We start from the raw sequence: 17241 nt of genomic DNA, 5'->3' as shown, positions 1-17241 counted from the left end.
TTATTCAGTGTCTGACCAGTAGGTCCCTTATTATATTCATAAATGTGAAAAAGAGGTGAAAAGAAAAAAAGAATATCTCTGTCCAATGCCTGAAAACTTCAACACCTGCATGCATAGTTTATAGCCCAGTTCCAGCAGCACATACTGTATGTAAAAGAGATCATATGTAAAAATTATATTATAGGCAAATTATAAATAAGGGCATACATGTGCATTATATTTATAGGACAAGAGATAAATGTCCTACACAAAAGAAATTTTGCTGAAAGACAGAGAGATCTGGTATCATCTTTAGTAGCTAACAGAAATTACTGCGGTGGAGACAGAAGCAGAAATTCTGTTTTGCCTAGTTCTCTTGTGTGTTTGCTTTGAATCTTGGCCTTACACTGCAGTCAGAGCATGGTGGAGGATGATCCATGACATTTCATGAAGACCACTGGGAAGGACAAACTGTTTCTGAGTTGGAGATCACTTGACGGATTGCTGTTTTATTCAAAACAAAACAAAACCCCCAAGGCTTGCTCCAGAGAAAACTAGATGTCGAGGAACTGGATTCTGGATCAGCTGTTTTCCAGAAATGCGAGATTTGTATATGCAGCTTTGTTTGTTTTTGTATAGAGGAAGAGCTAATACTGCAGTTATTGCAGTAAATGCTGACTTTATGGACTAATTGCTAGGAAGGGGTGTCTGTTATTGCTGAACGTTGATTAAATCTGAAAGTATGTCATTTCTATAATGCCATTCCACAATGTACATAATTTTTGTCAACTGCATAAATTTGTAATTACATAGATGAGATAAATATAATGTATTTTAGCAAAGCTAAGTTCCTTGACTGGACTGCTTCAGATGCAATGGACCTGGTTATATATTTGTTTATTTATTTAGCAAATCTATGTAGCTGCCCATCTCACAAAACGTGACTCTGGGTGGCATATAATACATAAGAACAATAAAAACTATAGAACACTCAAATATAAATAAAAAACAGAAAAACCCAAGATAGCAAGAGAACAACCGTCACCTGACATCATACAACCACCTTGGCAGCTCCACAAGGGACCCCCAGGGTTGATGGAAAAACCATATTTTGAAGGCTTTCTGGAAAGCAAGCAGGGATGGGGCCAATCTCACCTCAGGGGGAATGGTGTTCCAGAGGGTGAGGACTACAGCAGAAAAGGCACGTTGTCTGGGTCCCGCCAGATGAAACTCCTTAATAGACAGGACTCACAGCATACCCGTGCTGCTTGACCTGATGGGGCAGGTAGATGTAACTGGGAAGAGGTGGTCCGTCAAATAACAGTTATGTCAGCTATCCAGATGGAAATTTTGTTCATTGTATCCAGAGTTCACTAAATGGGGCTCTGATAAATCAAGATTATACTACAGGTGTGACCCAAAAACATTTTTACTCACCACACGGCTATTTGAGAAGACTACATATATAACATGAAGTTACTCAGTTTAGTTTGCTGTTTTACAAATACGATCTTCAAGTATACTACTTGGCTTATATATTATTCTGAAGTGTTTGTGCTAGAAAACACTTCAGATGTTTTCAGATGAATGCAACACTAACCATGCCCCAGTACTCTCTAACCCATGGTTATGGCAAACTCCCTGTATATACTGGAGCACTGGTGTTTGCTGGAAACTGCAGTGATGCCAAAATTACACATACAGTATGTGGTGATGTAATCATTAAATGCTATTGATTGTAAATACCATATCCTAATGTAGCATTTGCATGAAGTTGACATCTCATATATTTCATCATTTCCTCCTCTTTGCACCTCCTGTGGGTTCTCAGGAGCTCTGCTAAGCTTTGGGCTGCAACAGTACCATCTGGAAGTAAGTCTTCTATGCTCAATACCACTCTGTCATTGCTTATATTCCCTCTCATTCTTCTAACTTGAAATTGCAAATAGTGCATTCAACATACATTTTTACTTTTTTTACTAGAGAGTTACATTCATGTGTTCACTGGGAGGGAACAAATTTAAGACTAGAGAAAAGATGAAACAGCGAAATAACAGTTTAGATCAGGGTCTTACATCTGCTCTGACAATACAGTGATACATTTTTTTTTCTTCATGAGTGTGAACATTTAGTTAACTGGGTACTTCAGATATCTCTCAGACATTGGTAGAAAAACTTTGGCTAAAAGGATGTCAAGAGCTATAGCCTTCTCCTTAGTAAGCAGACAGTGAAAATTGATGCTCTTTAAAATGATTTTTTTGTTTGTTTGTAATTCTGTTAGGTACGAAATCAGCATTGGAGCCTTATAATGGAGAGTGTCGTCCCATCAGACAAAGGAAATTATACCTGTATTGTGGAGAATATCCATGGATCCATCAATCACACATACCACCTTGATGTTGTTGGTAAGTAATGTACAGTGGCTGGAACATTTTTTAAAAAGTAATGTCTTAGGATAATTTACTTAGTTACTTAGCAAAATTAAGTCCTCAGACGCACTCACAGACATGCACATGCACACACACACACCCTAATCACCATGCCCCCTATGCCTACTGCTGGGCAGAAAGAGTCTAGTTTTGCAAGAAGTCAGGTCCAGGTCCAGGTCCAGATCCAGATCTCCATGTTTCTCAGTTCCTTCCTGGTTCTTTTATATGCAGCCCTGCAGCCCACACCCTGGGACTGAAGGCCCTTTTCCTGTTTTGGACTTACTTTGAACCTTGTTGCCTTCATGTCCCTTCATACATATGAGTACAACTGAGCCAGTTGTTTTCCACTCTGTCCCCTTTGTAACTTCTCTTTTTGCAGACTTCAGCAGTGCTTTCCTTTGGTAGTGACCTCTCCTCTCAGGCTGTGTGCCACAGGTACCTTGTCCTTCCAGGCTGGCTGCATCTTGCAACAGCATCTCCATATGGCACCCTGGCCTGATTATTTCAGCCTAGCAGTAGGCACCATGGTCTCTGAATCCCAGCCTATAATAACATTTTGAAATTGACCATTAATTTCTATGTGGAAATTTTACAGCTCTCCCTGGGATATTTAGAAATTACTTCATAATGTGAACCAGAATATTAAATCCTGGTCATGATTGTTTCTAAACCTTGTCTATATTTTTCTGAATTTTGTTATATCTATTTTTTATACACTTTGGTATTGAAAAAAAACTATACAACTATACACTGTATAGACTTAATGTATAGCTTTCCTCCTGTTCCAGCCCAATCGCTTTCCATCAGTTGCCAGATTTTTCTTCTTAGTTACTGAACGTTTTATGCCATTGAATGGTCACAGATATGGGTTAAGTTGTTCTGTCCTCTGTCCTTTTCTTGGTTTTATTCTAAATGTACTCTGTAAAATTCTAATTTGCCAATCTGCTTTCCTTGACATATTCCTACTTTGATTCCCAAACTATGGCTATGAAAGACAAGTAGTATTACTTTTGTATATGGTGGATTCTTTAAGCATATTTCCCTGCCAGAATGCAAAGTTCATTTTAATCACTTTGCTTAATATGGAGGGAGGGCCATGTCTTTAAGCATCATAAGGAAGTCTAGGATTTTGTAAAGATTTAGATACTTTTCCCCTAAGTTTTTTTTAATTCAGATAAGTTGATGACTAAATCATTTTTGTTTGAACACTTGTTTAACAATGTTTATTGAAGGTGCAGTTCCAACGGCTGCCAGGAATTATAGTAAATGGCATTCCACGTGACTCTGCCCTGTACAGACCAGCTGTTGAAAAAGTACAGCTGAATTATGTTCACTTGCCAGGGGGTAGGTGTGTCCCCAATAGCTAGTGAAGAAGGAAACACATGGAGTACATACAACTGTTTCCAAACAATAATTTTCCCCTTTTGTGGGAAGGCTTTAAAAGACTGCAAAGAAAGAAGTGGAGATAGATAGATAGATAGATAGATAGATAGATAGATAGATAGATAGATAGATAGATAGATAGATAGATGAGAGAGGGGGGGAGGGAAGAATAACACTACTTTTAATGCTATGAAAGCACCTCTATTACAGACTGTCCTCTTTTACTTTCTAAAACTTTTCACTTATTTAGTGTAAGCTGGGCAAATATTTATGTGAAGCCCCTTGCCTCTTCTCGCTCTTTGAGGTTTTTCAATGCCTAGCATTCAAGAATATTTTGCCATTTATTTTTCCTGGCAGAAAATATTAGTGAATTGAGTGAATGAATGGAATGGTAATGAGAGTGATGTCATTTATTGCTATGTCTGCTACTTTAATAGAAAATCATAAAAGTAAACAGCAAGACCAATATTTTCCATCACGATTAGTGGTCGCTGTGTGTGAAGCTGGCATCATGGAGCCTGTGTTGTTGCTCTTTCCCCTTCCCTTCTTCACCTCATCCAGAAATGCACTTAATATAAAATTTCATCTGCAAACCTTGGATGTTTTTTGAAGGCTACAGTGTTATTTTTGTCCTTTATTTATTTCATGGTGGCAATCAAATGTTAGAAGTTTGATCTGAATACATATTGGAACAAACTGAAATTATGATGTGCTTTATTTCTAGAAATGTCACAGCATTTGAAATCAGGAACAGATTAAGAGAGAACAGCGATAGCCATCATAATGTGGGCAGTCTACCCTACAATTTCTAGCTTGCAAAACTAGACATATCACTTCTGATTAGCTTCAATTATATCAGTGTTTTTCAAACTTGGCCACTTTAAGATGTATGGACTTCAGCTCCCAGAATTCCCCAGTCAGCATACTGGCCAGGGAATTCTGGGAGTTGAAGTCCACACATCTTAAAAAGTGGCCAAGTTCAAAAAACACTGACTTATATGAATTCTGTGCCACCTTAAGTACCAGGAACCAATATGCATCTGTCCAGGCTCCCCTAGGACATCACTGTTCATACTTTATTATTTTTCCTGACCTTTCTTATGATCAGTGCTAGCTGGGTGAATCTAGTTATCCTTAATGTTACCATAACACTCTGGAAAGATGTTATAGTCATGAGTATTATGAGAAATTAAAATGGCACTTAGCCCCAGCAATCCAGCACTACCTGGAACATGCTAAAATCAGAATCTTTTAGTCAGATGTTTTCACTATATAGAGTTACACTGAGTGTAGAAGAGATAAAATATAACTTAACAAACCCCACATTCTCTAATGTCTAGATCTCTTCCTTCCCACTGTAAACATCCATTGGCCTAGGGATTTTTTTAAAAAATAGCTTTCCTACTGTTATCCCAACAGTGTATCTACTGTTAACTACATTCAGTCCAGATTGGCATAGAATAGGATTGATTTACTGTTACATAAATTAGCTAAACACAGTAAGTACATACTTAGATGGTGGTTAGGAGATAGATTCAGGAAAAAGTGTGTAGAGGTTTGCTGTGTGAGTTTTCCTTCATGCATACTACACAACCAACAATGTAATTATGGGTTGCTGTGTGGTGATTATATATTACTCAGAATTTGGCCTACGGTCAGCAATAAAGGCTAACCAATACTAGGGGTTGGCCTTGGCCTTGCAAATACTCTTTTAAAGATTATGAAATGAAAACCATACTTGGATACCTGTAGATGTGTCCTTCTTCTCTGTAATAATCTATGGGAAAGCGTTCCTTTTCACTCAGGATTCTAGCTTAATGTAAAGCCCATGCTGCTAATTGTTCTACCCTAATTCACCACAGACCTGCATGCAATGTGTGGTTGAAATCATAATTATTATTTGGCAGTATACTGCATATACAATACTGTAGCCTAAGCTCTTCCAGGAAGAGAGAGATATACAACTGGTCATTTGGTGGTTTTTGGCATAACTTTGGAAGGAAAAAGAGGGAGAAATTATTGAACATTATGCCAAAATGCAGTGAAAGCAGAGTAGCTAGCATCTATTTCAAAATCTTCAAAAACTTTATATTTCGAAATGAACAGAAAACTTAATTAAATCTGTAAAAGTTTATCTCAGTAACCCACTAGTTTGTGGGCTGGTGATCTATGTTGGGTGGTTTAGCATAAAGCTTATACTGTTGGTATCATTTAGATACACTTTCATCTTCCCTCTACATGCCTTTTTACTTATTTATAATGACTGGCAGATGAGCATCAAATGATGCCCACTCAGTTTTTGATGCCTCTCATACGTTTTTGGCTTTGTTTCTGTTCAAAATATTCAACAACTTGTCGGCTGAACAGTGCTGTTTCTTACTTTGTTTTGTCTCTTTTTCCAATGAATTAGCTGCTTTTTAGAACTAACCTCTTTGATATTAATAGTAAATAACAGTGTTCAAATATGGCAATGCATTATCCTAATATTTCTCACTTCACTGGCATGCTGCAGTGAAATCTCCTACAATATCAGAGAACTTGAAATTCTTCCAGACATTCTCTTGCCAGAGAGTGACCAAATGCTAAGTTGCCAGTAGACTTTAAAAACTTGCCTGTAGTAACTTTTGAAAGCCTCACTCTTTCATCCTATGTGTGTACCAATAGTTAACAGAAAGTTTCATTAGAAGTACATGCATTAAATATTCTCAGTTGGCAGTTAAGGTCTGGAAATGAAGCAAATACATGATAATATAATTGTTTGCTCCAAGCATGGAGGCAGGGAAAAAAGATTAAACTCACAATTGGAATAAAAGCAGAACATTCTTAGTGAAACAAGCAATCTTCAGATGGAAATTTTAATGATTTTTAGTTTTGGGCATTTTCCTGTTTGTGATTAAATGAAGATAGTCGGTTTTTTCAAGTGGAGCGGGTGAATATTTGGCTGGGGTGGAGTTCTTTGGCTCCTAGCTTGGGGAAGGGGGCAGAAACACGGTAAAAGAGTTCAGTGAGGTAAATATTTTGAATACAAGATGACTCCCTCCTCGTTTAATATTTAATAGTTTGTCAGTGATTTGGAAAAGCCATACAAAGTTGAAACTGCAGTAAATATTGCTGAGAACAGAGGTAACAACCTAACTGGCATCAATGTACTTTATGAGTAGTGAGTTTACTAACAAATGATACAGCCATCCTTTTTTCCCATCAGATGTGGGGCATTATCTGATACAATGTAATGGAATAGCATCATTTCCTGTTACAAACTTTTGGCTTGGGCCTTGGTCTTCAACTTGTGTGGCAGGTGCTGCTGGGAGCTCAAAATAGCTCTTAATTTCTTTTTAAAAGAAGGCAAATATTTAAAAAGCAATTTCTGGTATAGATCAACAGGTAGAATTCCTTGTGGTAAAAACTCTTCCACAGAGCTGTATTCCAATGTGCACATTAGTTTGAGAGATATAAATCAACTGAATTTGCTTAGCAATTAAAAATCCAACAAATTTGTGGTGATCCCTCATTGTGGCTATGGATCAAAGAGAAATATGAAGCAAATTTTAGCTAATGCATGCAATGTAATTTAGGGGGAAAAAAGTAGTCCAGCATCTTGGTTCCTTTTCTATATAAGCCTTGGTACCTACAAGGTTGTAATGGAGTATGTTTCACTTGGAGCTGTGCTGGCATTTAAAAACATTTAGAGATATGTAGGTGTTAATTCTTTCTATTCTGGCTATCTCAAGAGTAGAGGTTGATCCCTGTTGAAAATGTCTGGTTCTCACTAAACAAAACTGTGTTGTTGACAGTCATCATCATTTCCAGTCAGAAAAAAATATTTTGTTTAAAAAAGCTTTCACTAGCCTGAAGTTAAGTGTTGGGCTTCAGTGCTTGCAGTGTTTGCTAAGCATTGTGGGAGTTGATCCAAAACACCTGGAGGTACCAAACTTTACTTTTGGAAGAAGGCTTTTTTAAAAAGTTTGTCTTGGTTTGATATATTAGATATCCAGAGTATTGCTCACATTTGCTTCTTATTTACCTTTACCAGTTCATTTCATGTTTCATATATTTGTCGTTCAGCTAATATTCTTGGCACCAATTTAACTTTCAAGATGGGGCTGTAGTTTGGAAGTTATGACATGCCAAAGTTTGCATGTCAGCTTGCTTTGCATATTGGAAAAATTGATTCAGTTTCCACTTTCATTTGGCCTTTTTGTATCCCATTCAGATCAGCATTGCCTGATTTTTATAGAGTCGTGTAGGCCACAATGGCCAATTTGTTGCATGCAAAATTTTAAGGTTTTCTCTGCAATAGACATTCCTGCTGCATTACTGTATGTAGACTGAAGAGAGTGCTATGTGGAAATGTATATTTAAACATTAAGGAGTTTGTTAATGTGAGTCAATTTAACATCAACTAGCTATGTGGTCCCTGGCCTGACAAATGTTATCTTTGGGGACAAAAAGGCTGCCCAATCTTGAGAGAGGCCCAAACAATTCTTTGCCCTGGGATTTTGAAAAAAAATCAGTGTAGATCTACATGGTATATTTAAATATGGATACAAACATTCTAATGCATTTGTTAAAGCAGTACCATAAGAGGTGAAACTAAAATAATCAGCTGGGGAATTTGTTAAATAATTTATGCATTTTTGAAAGAAAAGACTATTGTAATAAAAACATGATTCCTGGTTTATGGAAAGAATTCTTTCTCCCAAAGAAAGAAAGTTTTTCTTTCTTTCTTGCTCTTTGACCAAAGAGCCAGTTTGGTCTAGTGGTTAAGGCACCAGGCTAGAAACCAGGAGACCGTGAATTCTAGTCCTGCCTTAGGCATGAAAGCCAGCTGGGTGACTTTGGGCCATTCACTCTCTCTCAACCCAGTTTACCTTACAGGGTTGTTGTTGTGAAAATAGGAGGAAGAAATATTAGGTATGTTCCCCACCTTGAGTTATTTATAAAAATAATAAAGGTGGGATAAAAAAATCTAAACAAAAAATTGGACTATATAAATGTCTTCTTGTTCCTAACCTGCATGACAAACTTGCTTGATGGTATTTATTGCAACTAGAGCTTTACCGAAAAGATATAAAGAATTATCCTTATGATACTGTTTCTTTGTTGACTATGGCACATATTATCAGATCCGGTAAACACATACATTCATTTTACTTCATTACATTCCCTTCCAACCCCCACTTTATGTATGTCACATGAAACATTGCCTGGTTCAGAATGTTGTCGAAGTGGAAATAATTCAGGAAATTGAGTCTATAAGAATAGTTCAGTTATTTGTTTTGATTAGGTACTCTATAGCTCAGATTAGTCTTTATAAACTGTCTACAGTTTATCTGTTAGGAACATCCTAAAAGGTCAGTTATGAGCTAATTACTTCCCACACTCCTTACTAACCATAGTTTGTTACAATGGCTGGACAAAAGTTGGAAGTTAGGTTCTTATTCGACCGTGGGAGAAAACTATGAACATCATTTTGAAGATATGGCAAGATAATTTCACCAGAAACAAAGGAAGGATAGTTTGGCACACAAGAGGGGAGATTATAAGGATAAATTACCCCAGTGTACTCTAAAAACAGATCATTTAATGGCTTGTGAGAGACATTATCCTATGCCTTCTTATATATATCAGCAGACTTCTTTCTCCAAAGCCTCAGAGTTTCATTTCCTTTTTCCCAGGAATTAACAAAACTTAACATCTTAGGGACATTCCAAATGAGGGTTCAGGGCTATTGCTCCAATTATGTCCTTTGCATGATATTGCCAGCTCTTTTAAGTGACAAGAAGTCAGGGTCCTTTCTAAATAAGCAAGTGGGTAATCTGTACCCCCTGTAGGTGTTGCTAAACTTCAAGTCCAGCATTTTTTATCCTTGGCCATGCTAGCTCAGCAGCATCTGGAGGACCAGAGGGAGGGAGGAAGAATACTTCTGTTACTGATTTTTCCAATATTTTGTAAAATCTTGACATACCAATCAGGACTCGGACAGGGCCCTGTAAACTGTGAAATGAGCTTACTGACTAACTGTAATATTGGGCTTGTTAGCTCTTTCTAAAGGAATGCTATAGCATGGGAAATTGATAGGGCCTACTTGTAAATGTGGTCCATTAAGTAACAAGAGAGAGTAGGGATAGGCATGCCACAATGAAGACAGCAGAAAGCTATCAAGGGAATGGAGAAAAATACGTAACCTCAAAAATATAGAAGGGTAAAGGACACACCTCAAATCCATTCCCAGAAGTTTACCCTGAACACAAGTGGGACTGCCTTTACTGAGAACAAGCCCAGTTGTTCTAGATTTAGCATAGGGTTACCAGACCTCAGGCAGAAGGAGGACCTGTCCTCCATCTACCAGGCATAGCCTTAAAAGCAAACGTTGTCTGGCTTTTTGAGTGTCTTGGGTTTTGTTTTTTGTTTTTCTTTTTGGACTGTTTTCACAACAGTAGTCATTCAAACTTTTGTGTATTATGACCTTGTAAATTGTTTGCTTCTTTCTTTCCCTGTCCATCGACATACTCAACAGCTTAGATTTACATTATTTATTCCTAATTCGAGCAATTGGCTTCAATCCAGCCACTTCAAGTCTGTGATCACAGTAGTCTCTAACACGACCCATTATAAGTTTCTGTGGTGAAATTTGAGAAATGTGTTGTCATCGATTCTATATTATTGCTAGCATATGTTCTTGAAAATAAAGATTTGTTAGAAAAATATTGCAATCGAAAAACCAGTCTTTCTGATGCTGGAAAAGGTAATTTCGTATACATATAGGCCTAAGTACATTTTGTTTTGCAGTTTTTTGCTGTAATTCTTGTCAGGGATTCCAAAGAAAGTTAGTGAGTATATCCTCCTTTTCCTTCCATTTGTCCTCCTTTCCAGTTCTCTGTGTCTTCCTTTTGCCTGTTCAGCTATCTGGTAATCCTAGTTTAGCAAGAAAAAAGCAGAGAATCTGGTGAAGAGAAGATAAAAAAGAACTGGAGCCAGCTCAGGGTAGAACAGGAGATTCTGGTGAGTTGAATATTGAACAGCGGGGAGCAGAAGAGGAAGCCTGCAGCATTGGCTGCTGAACATTGAGTTTCCAAAACACAAGCTGGTTTTCAACTTAGATGGAAACACTTATTTGGGGGGGAAATGTAATATATCCTTAAAATAAAACTGTAGTGTTTCTGTTCTGTGGAAATGAGTGAATGGAGCAGGATCATGTTAATTTAAGATACCTACCCGGTAGAAGTGCACATACTTCAAAAACAATTTGCAAGAAGTGCTTTGAACTTCGTACAAATACAACATTTCCATGCTATTTTTTTTAAAGCTGCTCAGTTTTTTAAGGTTTCCATGCAAGCCTGAAAGAAAGATGCTGCTACAAGTGTTAAAGCTCCACCAGCCTTTTTTTCAGTCTTGCACAGAAAAAAATGAGTTCCATTTAATGAATGCCAGGGACAAACTCTGTTTGCATTTGTGTGGGCCCGAAACATTTCTTCCAAACTGGTGTTCAACCATGTGCAGCCTTAATAATTAGATGTGCATTTCTACTTAGGAATTTTTGAAATGAAACTACTTTTTTCCTCTAATACCCTTCCTGGTATTAATTGCCTGGTTTCTTTACAGTAAACCCTTCCCCTGATCCTGTTTATTGTTTAGATTTCTATTACTCATTATATTAATTTGGGGCTTTTGTCTTTCACAAAATGCTAATGTAATTTGATCTGACTTGTGTTTTAAATTTTAAAAAGAAATATTGGTTGTAGTATAGAAGTGTATCTTTGTTGATCCAAAATGTAAAAGCAGCTTTGGTTAAATTAAAGTGAGAGTTATATACAGGCTAGCCTGTTGAGACTTGAGTTCTGGCAGGGTGATTTGCTGTTGTTGACTAACTCTTTACAGAAACAAGAATAAGCCTGGCATACTTAACTTACTTGATGGTTGGGCACGCTGAGACAGGGGGGTGGGCTGGCAATCTGGCAGGTATCCATGCATCTTTCTATCTATCTATCCATCCATCCATCCATCCATCCATCCATCCATCCATCCACATTGGCGCTCGCCTCTAGGTATTTGGGTAAAAGAGGACAAGGAAATGTTCTTTCTTTCAAAGCCTGACTAAGGGTTTCACACCTGGCATTGGCTTTTGGCAACACACATAACAAGCTCAAAGAGAGAGAGAGAGAGAAAATGGACACAAATAATTTGAAGGTAGAGGCTGTGGCTGTGCTGCCTGCCATACTTTATCAAAGGTTTATCCAAAATGAATGTGGGGAATCCAGGTGTTGTCATTTGGTGGAGGAATATTGATTTGACATGTTTAGATTACACTTTTGGATCACAGAGTCTCCTATTTAGTTCTTGCCCTCTAGTGTCTTGCATATTTGCTCTGTTCTTCTAACTTCCCATTTCTTACATGTGCAGTATCTCCTCCTTACCCCTTCTTTTTCTAAATCCATAAATCCAGAGTTCACCAAAAATATATATTGATGCATTTTGCATACGTAACCAACTATATAAAGACTTAGGGCACTTTCACACTGCCCTGTTTCCAATCTTTTTGAGAGTCATGCTGGTTGTCCTAACTCGTGCTGACTTCAGAACACAGAGACCACACTGAGGACACAAGTCATTCTCACATCATATGGCTAACAAGAGCCTGTTTGCTCAGTGTCCTGTCCAACTCGCTGCTGATCCTGGAAGCCAAAGGTCTCTGGAGATAAAGATTACAAAGAAAATGAATATAATTTGCAAGCATTCTCATCATATTTTCTGTACAAAAACCTGGGCATTTGTAATGGGGTAAAGCTACCTGACAGCAAGCCATCATTCCAGTCCCCCTGAGACCTTGAAGGTTCATGACATCAGTTTTGAAACCAGGTACTTTCCCCAAAGCTTTCAACCATGGTTGTAAGCTGTAGTTTTGACTGAACAGGGGAAAAAGAGAGATAAGCTTTGAATCAGGATTCTGAAACTCAAATTGTCATAATTACTTCATGAGGACTTGTTCATTAACCTGAGGAACACAACGCTGATGCCATTTCATAAATTGATACAAAAGTCTCTAACCATTCTCACTGGCTGCTCCTCCCTCCCTTCTGGCAGCCTCAACTTCCTGACCCATCTTCCCTGCCTAAGCTGTGCCTCCCTGTTGCTCCTGCCTGCAGAGTAGGTTGGTGTTCTCACTGCTAGGCACAAGGAGCTTGTGGGTGCTAAGAGCAAGACCTCGGGGATACTGCTAGGGAACCTGCTGCATTGGGCCATCCTGCTCCTCCTCTCCTGGAATACTTCCTGCCTGCCTGTCAGCCTATAAACCATGAGTTTTAGATTCTTCTTCTAAACAAAATGCACACTTTTTAGGAAAAATAACTCATTATATGGGCACTTCCATGCAGCTGCAATTTCCATCCCAGAGTTCCTTCCTGCCTTACTCCACTCACAAGTGAGGCAAAAATTCCCTGACAAGCTTTGCAGGGCTTTGTTGTTAACAATAACAACGTATCTGTGCAATTTGGGTTACGCTGCAACTGAAGCAGAAACTATCCAGCCTGCCAAACTCAGCCAATATTGTGAAATCACAGAGGTCTGGAGCTGTTTTTGAATTGGCGCATATCCTCATGCATAGAAATGCCCTTGCTTTTTGCGCAGAAGGAAAGATCCCTGTAGCCTTGTTCAGATTTCTTTTGCATGCCCAGTCTGTCATGTGAGGAGAGGTGAATGGCCTCTCACATCTGATTGCACTGATGACTTAAGCGAAGAGATGATCACAGCACAATTACCTGCTGCAGAGTTCTAGCCAACACAGCAGCCACTATGAACAGAGCTGGCAATCAGCTGTAAGGCCAACTTTTTGCTTAATATCACCAACACATCTTGGAATGGCAAGGGCTGCTCCCTGCTTGCATTCTGAAGTGAATATGCAAAGGTCTGAACAGGGCTTCAGTACTCATTTACCCTTTCCAGTGTATTGTTACTTTATGACCTTTTCTTGGAAGCTGAGAACATTTTAAAATGTCTAATTTAGGGATTAAGAACAGTTGTGTGCAAAGCTAAGCATATGGGGAGAAGCTGCAAATTTTCCAGGTTTTTTATTATTGTAAAAATGTTGACATAACAAAAGAATATCCTGATACACTGATATTAGAACTTATTGACATCACACTTCAAAGAAGTAACAAAATTTAGTGGGAGAGTACATGCTTTGAATCCAGGTTCAACTTCTAGTGTCTCTTGGTGATTAGGTAGGACTGAGATTTGTTTGAAACCTTGGGGAACAGACTCAGACAATGCCTAGCAAACAAGAATTAGGTGGATTTACTAACTAATTTAGTGTAAAACAATTTTTTGTGTTCTTCTTGTAGTAATAACTATGTAGTAATAACAAAATGCTATACCATACTACTTTGTGGATCCTTTGATACTTGAACTCTTCAAGTCATGTATATCATTGCCTTGTACTCATTTAGTTTGTTTTAGATGTTTTAATATAGATTAAAGCTCTAGAGAATAAATGTTCATGTATCAAGCCTGGAATACAGGTAGTCCTCAGTTAATGGCTATTTGTTCAGTGACCATTCGAAGTTACAATGGTGCTGAATGAGGAGACTTACAGCTGGTCCCCGAAGTCATGGTTGGCACAGCGTGCCTCTGGTCATGTGATCATGACTCAGGTGCTTGGCAATCGCAATTATGTTGATTGCAGAGCTCCGTGGTCATGTGATTGCCATTTGCAACCTTCACTGCCGGCTTCCAACAAGCAAAGTCAATGGGGAAGCTGGCAGGAGGTCACAAATGGTGATCACATGTTGTCATGCCTAACGACTGCACGGGATTCATCTAATGTTTGCAACTGGAGCTGCTAGAACTGCTGTCATAAATTGGCCAGTCACATGATGTTGCACTTTACAACTGTGTCACTTAGCAACAGAATTACAAGTCCCAATTACCATCATTAACTGAGGACTACCTGTATATGCCAGCTATATGAAACCAAAAATATATTTCAGGCTATGATTTCAGTTAGTGCTAGACACATGGCACAATCTTTCTTCCTTTAATTCTAACAGACCTGGCATTTTAGCAAGCTGGTTCAATGATACCATGCGAAGCCTAGGCTCTCTTTGGGCTCAGTTTCCCAACTTGCATGATGTTCATCCCTTGACTTTCCCAACTGTTTTGGAGCTTCAAAACAAGCAGGTTGTGATATTGCCAGGAGAAGCTTACTTTTCTTCCCAAGCTCCAGCTTCATCTGGGAGAAATTCGGTTTTTCATTTTACATTCCAGACTAGTTCTGTTTTATCCTTTTTCAATCCAAAGGTTTTTTTTTAAAATCCTTAAGTCACACCATTCATTGTTTTGTTTTGTATTTTCCTCACCCAAGAGATGTTTTTTTCCCTTCAGAAGTTCTAAAGCTTTGGCTTTGCCTGTGCCATATTAGGGATCATATTGGTTAACTTGAAGATTAATAGTATAGACATTACAACCTCTTTTCAGCAGAGACACATTTTTCTCCAGGAAGCTGATGAAATGCATACCATTGCAGCATAACAATGGTGGGGAATCTTAGGTTTTGTTTACTACATAATTTGTCTTTAAAGGAATCTGAGTTATTAAAAATCCAGTTATACCCTTTTGGTGGGAATACTCTCATGCATACTTCATATATTTCTGCTGGTTTCTGGATACTGCTCTGGCTTGGTGACATAGTAGGTCAGTATTCCCAAACATGGTCCCTTTTCTAGTATGACTCCCATCTAATATGACTTTTCTCCTTGTTTCTGAAAATTTGGAGAGTAAAAGTTGCAGCATATTTTGCATTTGTGGAAAACTATTACTAGACAGATATCACCAGATAAAAACAATGAATACGTGAAAAGTATCCATAAAGAGATCATATAGCACATTTGATTTCTGAAAACCTTAGGTGCTTTAAACAGTACTGGCATGGCTCTTGCTTGTCTGTATGACCAGCGTGTGTTATGGGCTGTCCTCCTATGCTATACTTTTCTTATTTAAAAATAAATTTTACTGCGCATCATGTGAAATATGGAACAGGAACAAAAAACCTCCTTGCTTGCACACCTAGAACAGTGATGGTCAAAAATTGGGACAGGCATCATGGTACCTACAGATAGCAATATGCCCACAGATACCTCATTTAGTACCTGCAGAAATCTGCCTGACTTTTTTAAAATGTTGATTTTAATTTTAATTTTAGAAATGGCATGCTGAAAACCACACCATCTTTCTACCCTGTAGTTTATTTGTGACAGGTGTTTGTGCCCAGAAAGATCCCATTGGGATGTTAGAAAGCATCCAATTTGTCATTGGATATGCCCACTTTGGAAGCCATTTTTATGAATAAGAAGTTTTGCATTGCAGCCATTCTGTATCTGCATCCATCACCTGCTCTTAAAATTCTAAATGTGATCCTAGCCCCAAAAGGTTGCCTTGCCCAACAATATCCTTATAAAATAACCATCATGGCTATCTTAAACTGCCCCAGCTGTGACAAAATTACATATAGGCTAAGCAACTGAATCTAATGGCCAATTCACTGTGTCTTTTAATAAAAGATGTTGAGATCATAAATGGACAAACTTTAAATCCAGAATTAGGTTTAGTAGAAACATCTACTTTCACTTGCCCTCTTTCATAATGGTCTTGGACTAGAATGGCGAAGTGGAAGCTGTATCTAACACTCCCCTCCTGCCTTGTTTTACCAACCTGGAATTACGTCATTATTAAAAGCTTTGCAGATAGAGTGAGTCCTGATGTAGTATATTTGATGTACATTTGATTGAAGTGCTATTTCATGAACTTTCTGAAATATATCAAGATTGCTGTCAATCAGCTCCTCACAATAAATTTTCATAAATGTTAAACTGAAGCTATAGCGTTTGGCCATCCATGAAGATTGTATCATAGGGGACTGCAAGAATTATTTTATTAAAAATGGCCATCCCTGACTTGGGTATATTGCCTTACTCTGTGCTTCAAAATGAGAATTGTCAGTCCTGGATATATGTTCCACTAGATTCAAACATATAAAGTTTGAATTGTGGATGGGTCTGGGACAATGGTTGCTGAAAATAAAACATTAAAAACAATCTGGTAGATTTAACGATAATAATGAAGGCCATAGTTAACATACCTGAGAATTTTGTAAAGATACAGATACCTGAATGCTAAGGATTAGATAAGTGATGGAAACAGAGACAGAAGTATGAGCTGAACTTGCCAGCTAATTTCTTTAATGATTAAACAATGCTGACATTGTTGTTATAGATGAGGTTACTTTGATGCTGAAGAATAGATGAAGGAACAGAAATTGTAAATGTTTTGTTGCATACATACTGTTTTAAATTGTTCTGATTCCTTTAGTTCTTCTAATTATTCTAAAGAAGTATTTTACAGTTGATTGTAATACCTCATTTTGTGTTATAACCATTATTTTTCTAATAATGTACAT

The 17241-nt window shown here is 37.9% G+C and overlaps 1 protein-coding gene across 18 annotated transcripts in view; it reads left to right on the top strand.

Moving 5' to 3' along the window:
- FGFR2 (fibroblast growth factor receptor 2) overlaps positions 1–17241 on the top strand; it is a 151271-nt gene that overhangs the window by 87548 nt on the left and 46482 nt on the right. For all 18 annotated transcript variants that reach the window (XM_063307255.1, XM_063307268.1, XM_063307269.1 and 15 more), the window contains exon 6: positions 2261–2384. In XM_063307255.1, the coding sequence (XP_063163325.1) occupies positions 2261–2384 (124 nt within the window). The remainder of the gene's footprint in view (positions 1–2260; positions 2385–17241) is intronic.

The sequence above is a fragment of the Candoia aspera genome, chromosome 6 (assembly GCF_035149785.1).
Source record: "Candoia aspera isolate rCanAsp1 chromosome 6, rCanAsp1.hap2, whole genome shotgun sequence".
Lineage (NCBI taxonomy): Eukaryota > Metazoa > Chordata > Lepidosauria > Squamata > Boidae > Candoia > Candoia aspera.
This window is presented reverse-complemented; position numbering and strand designations above follow the sequence as displayed.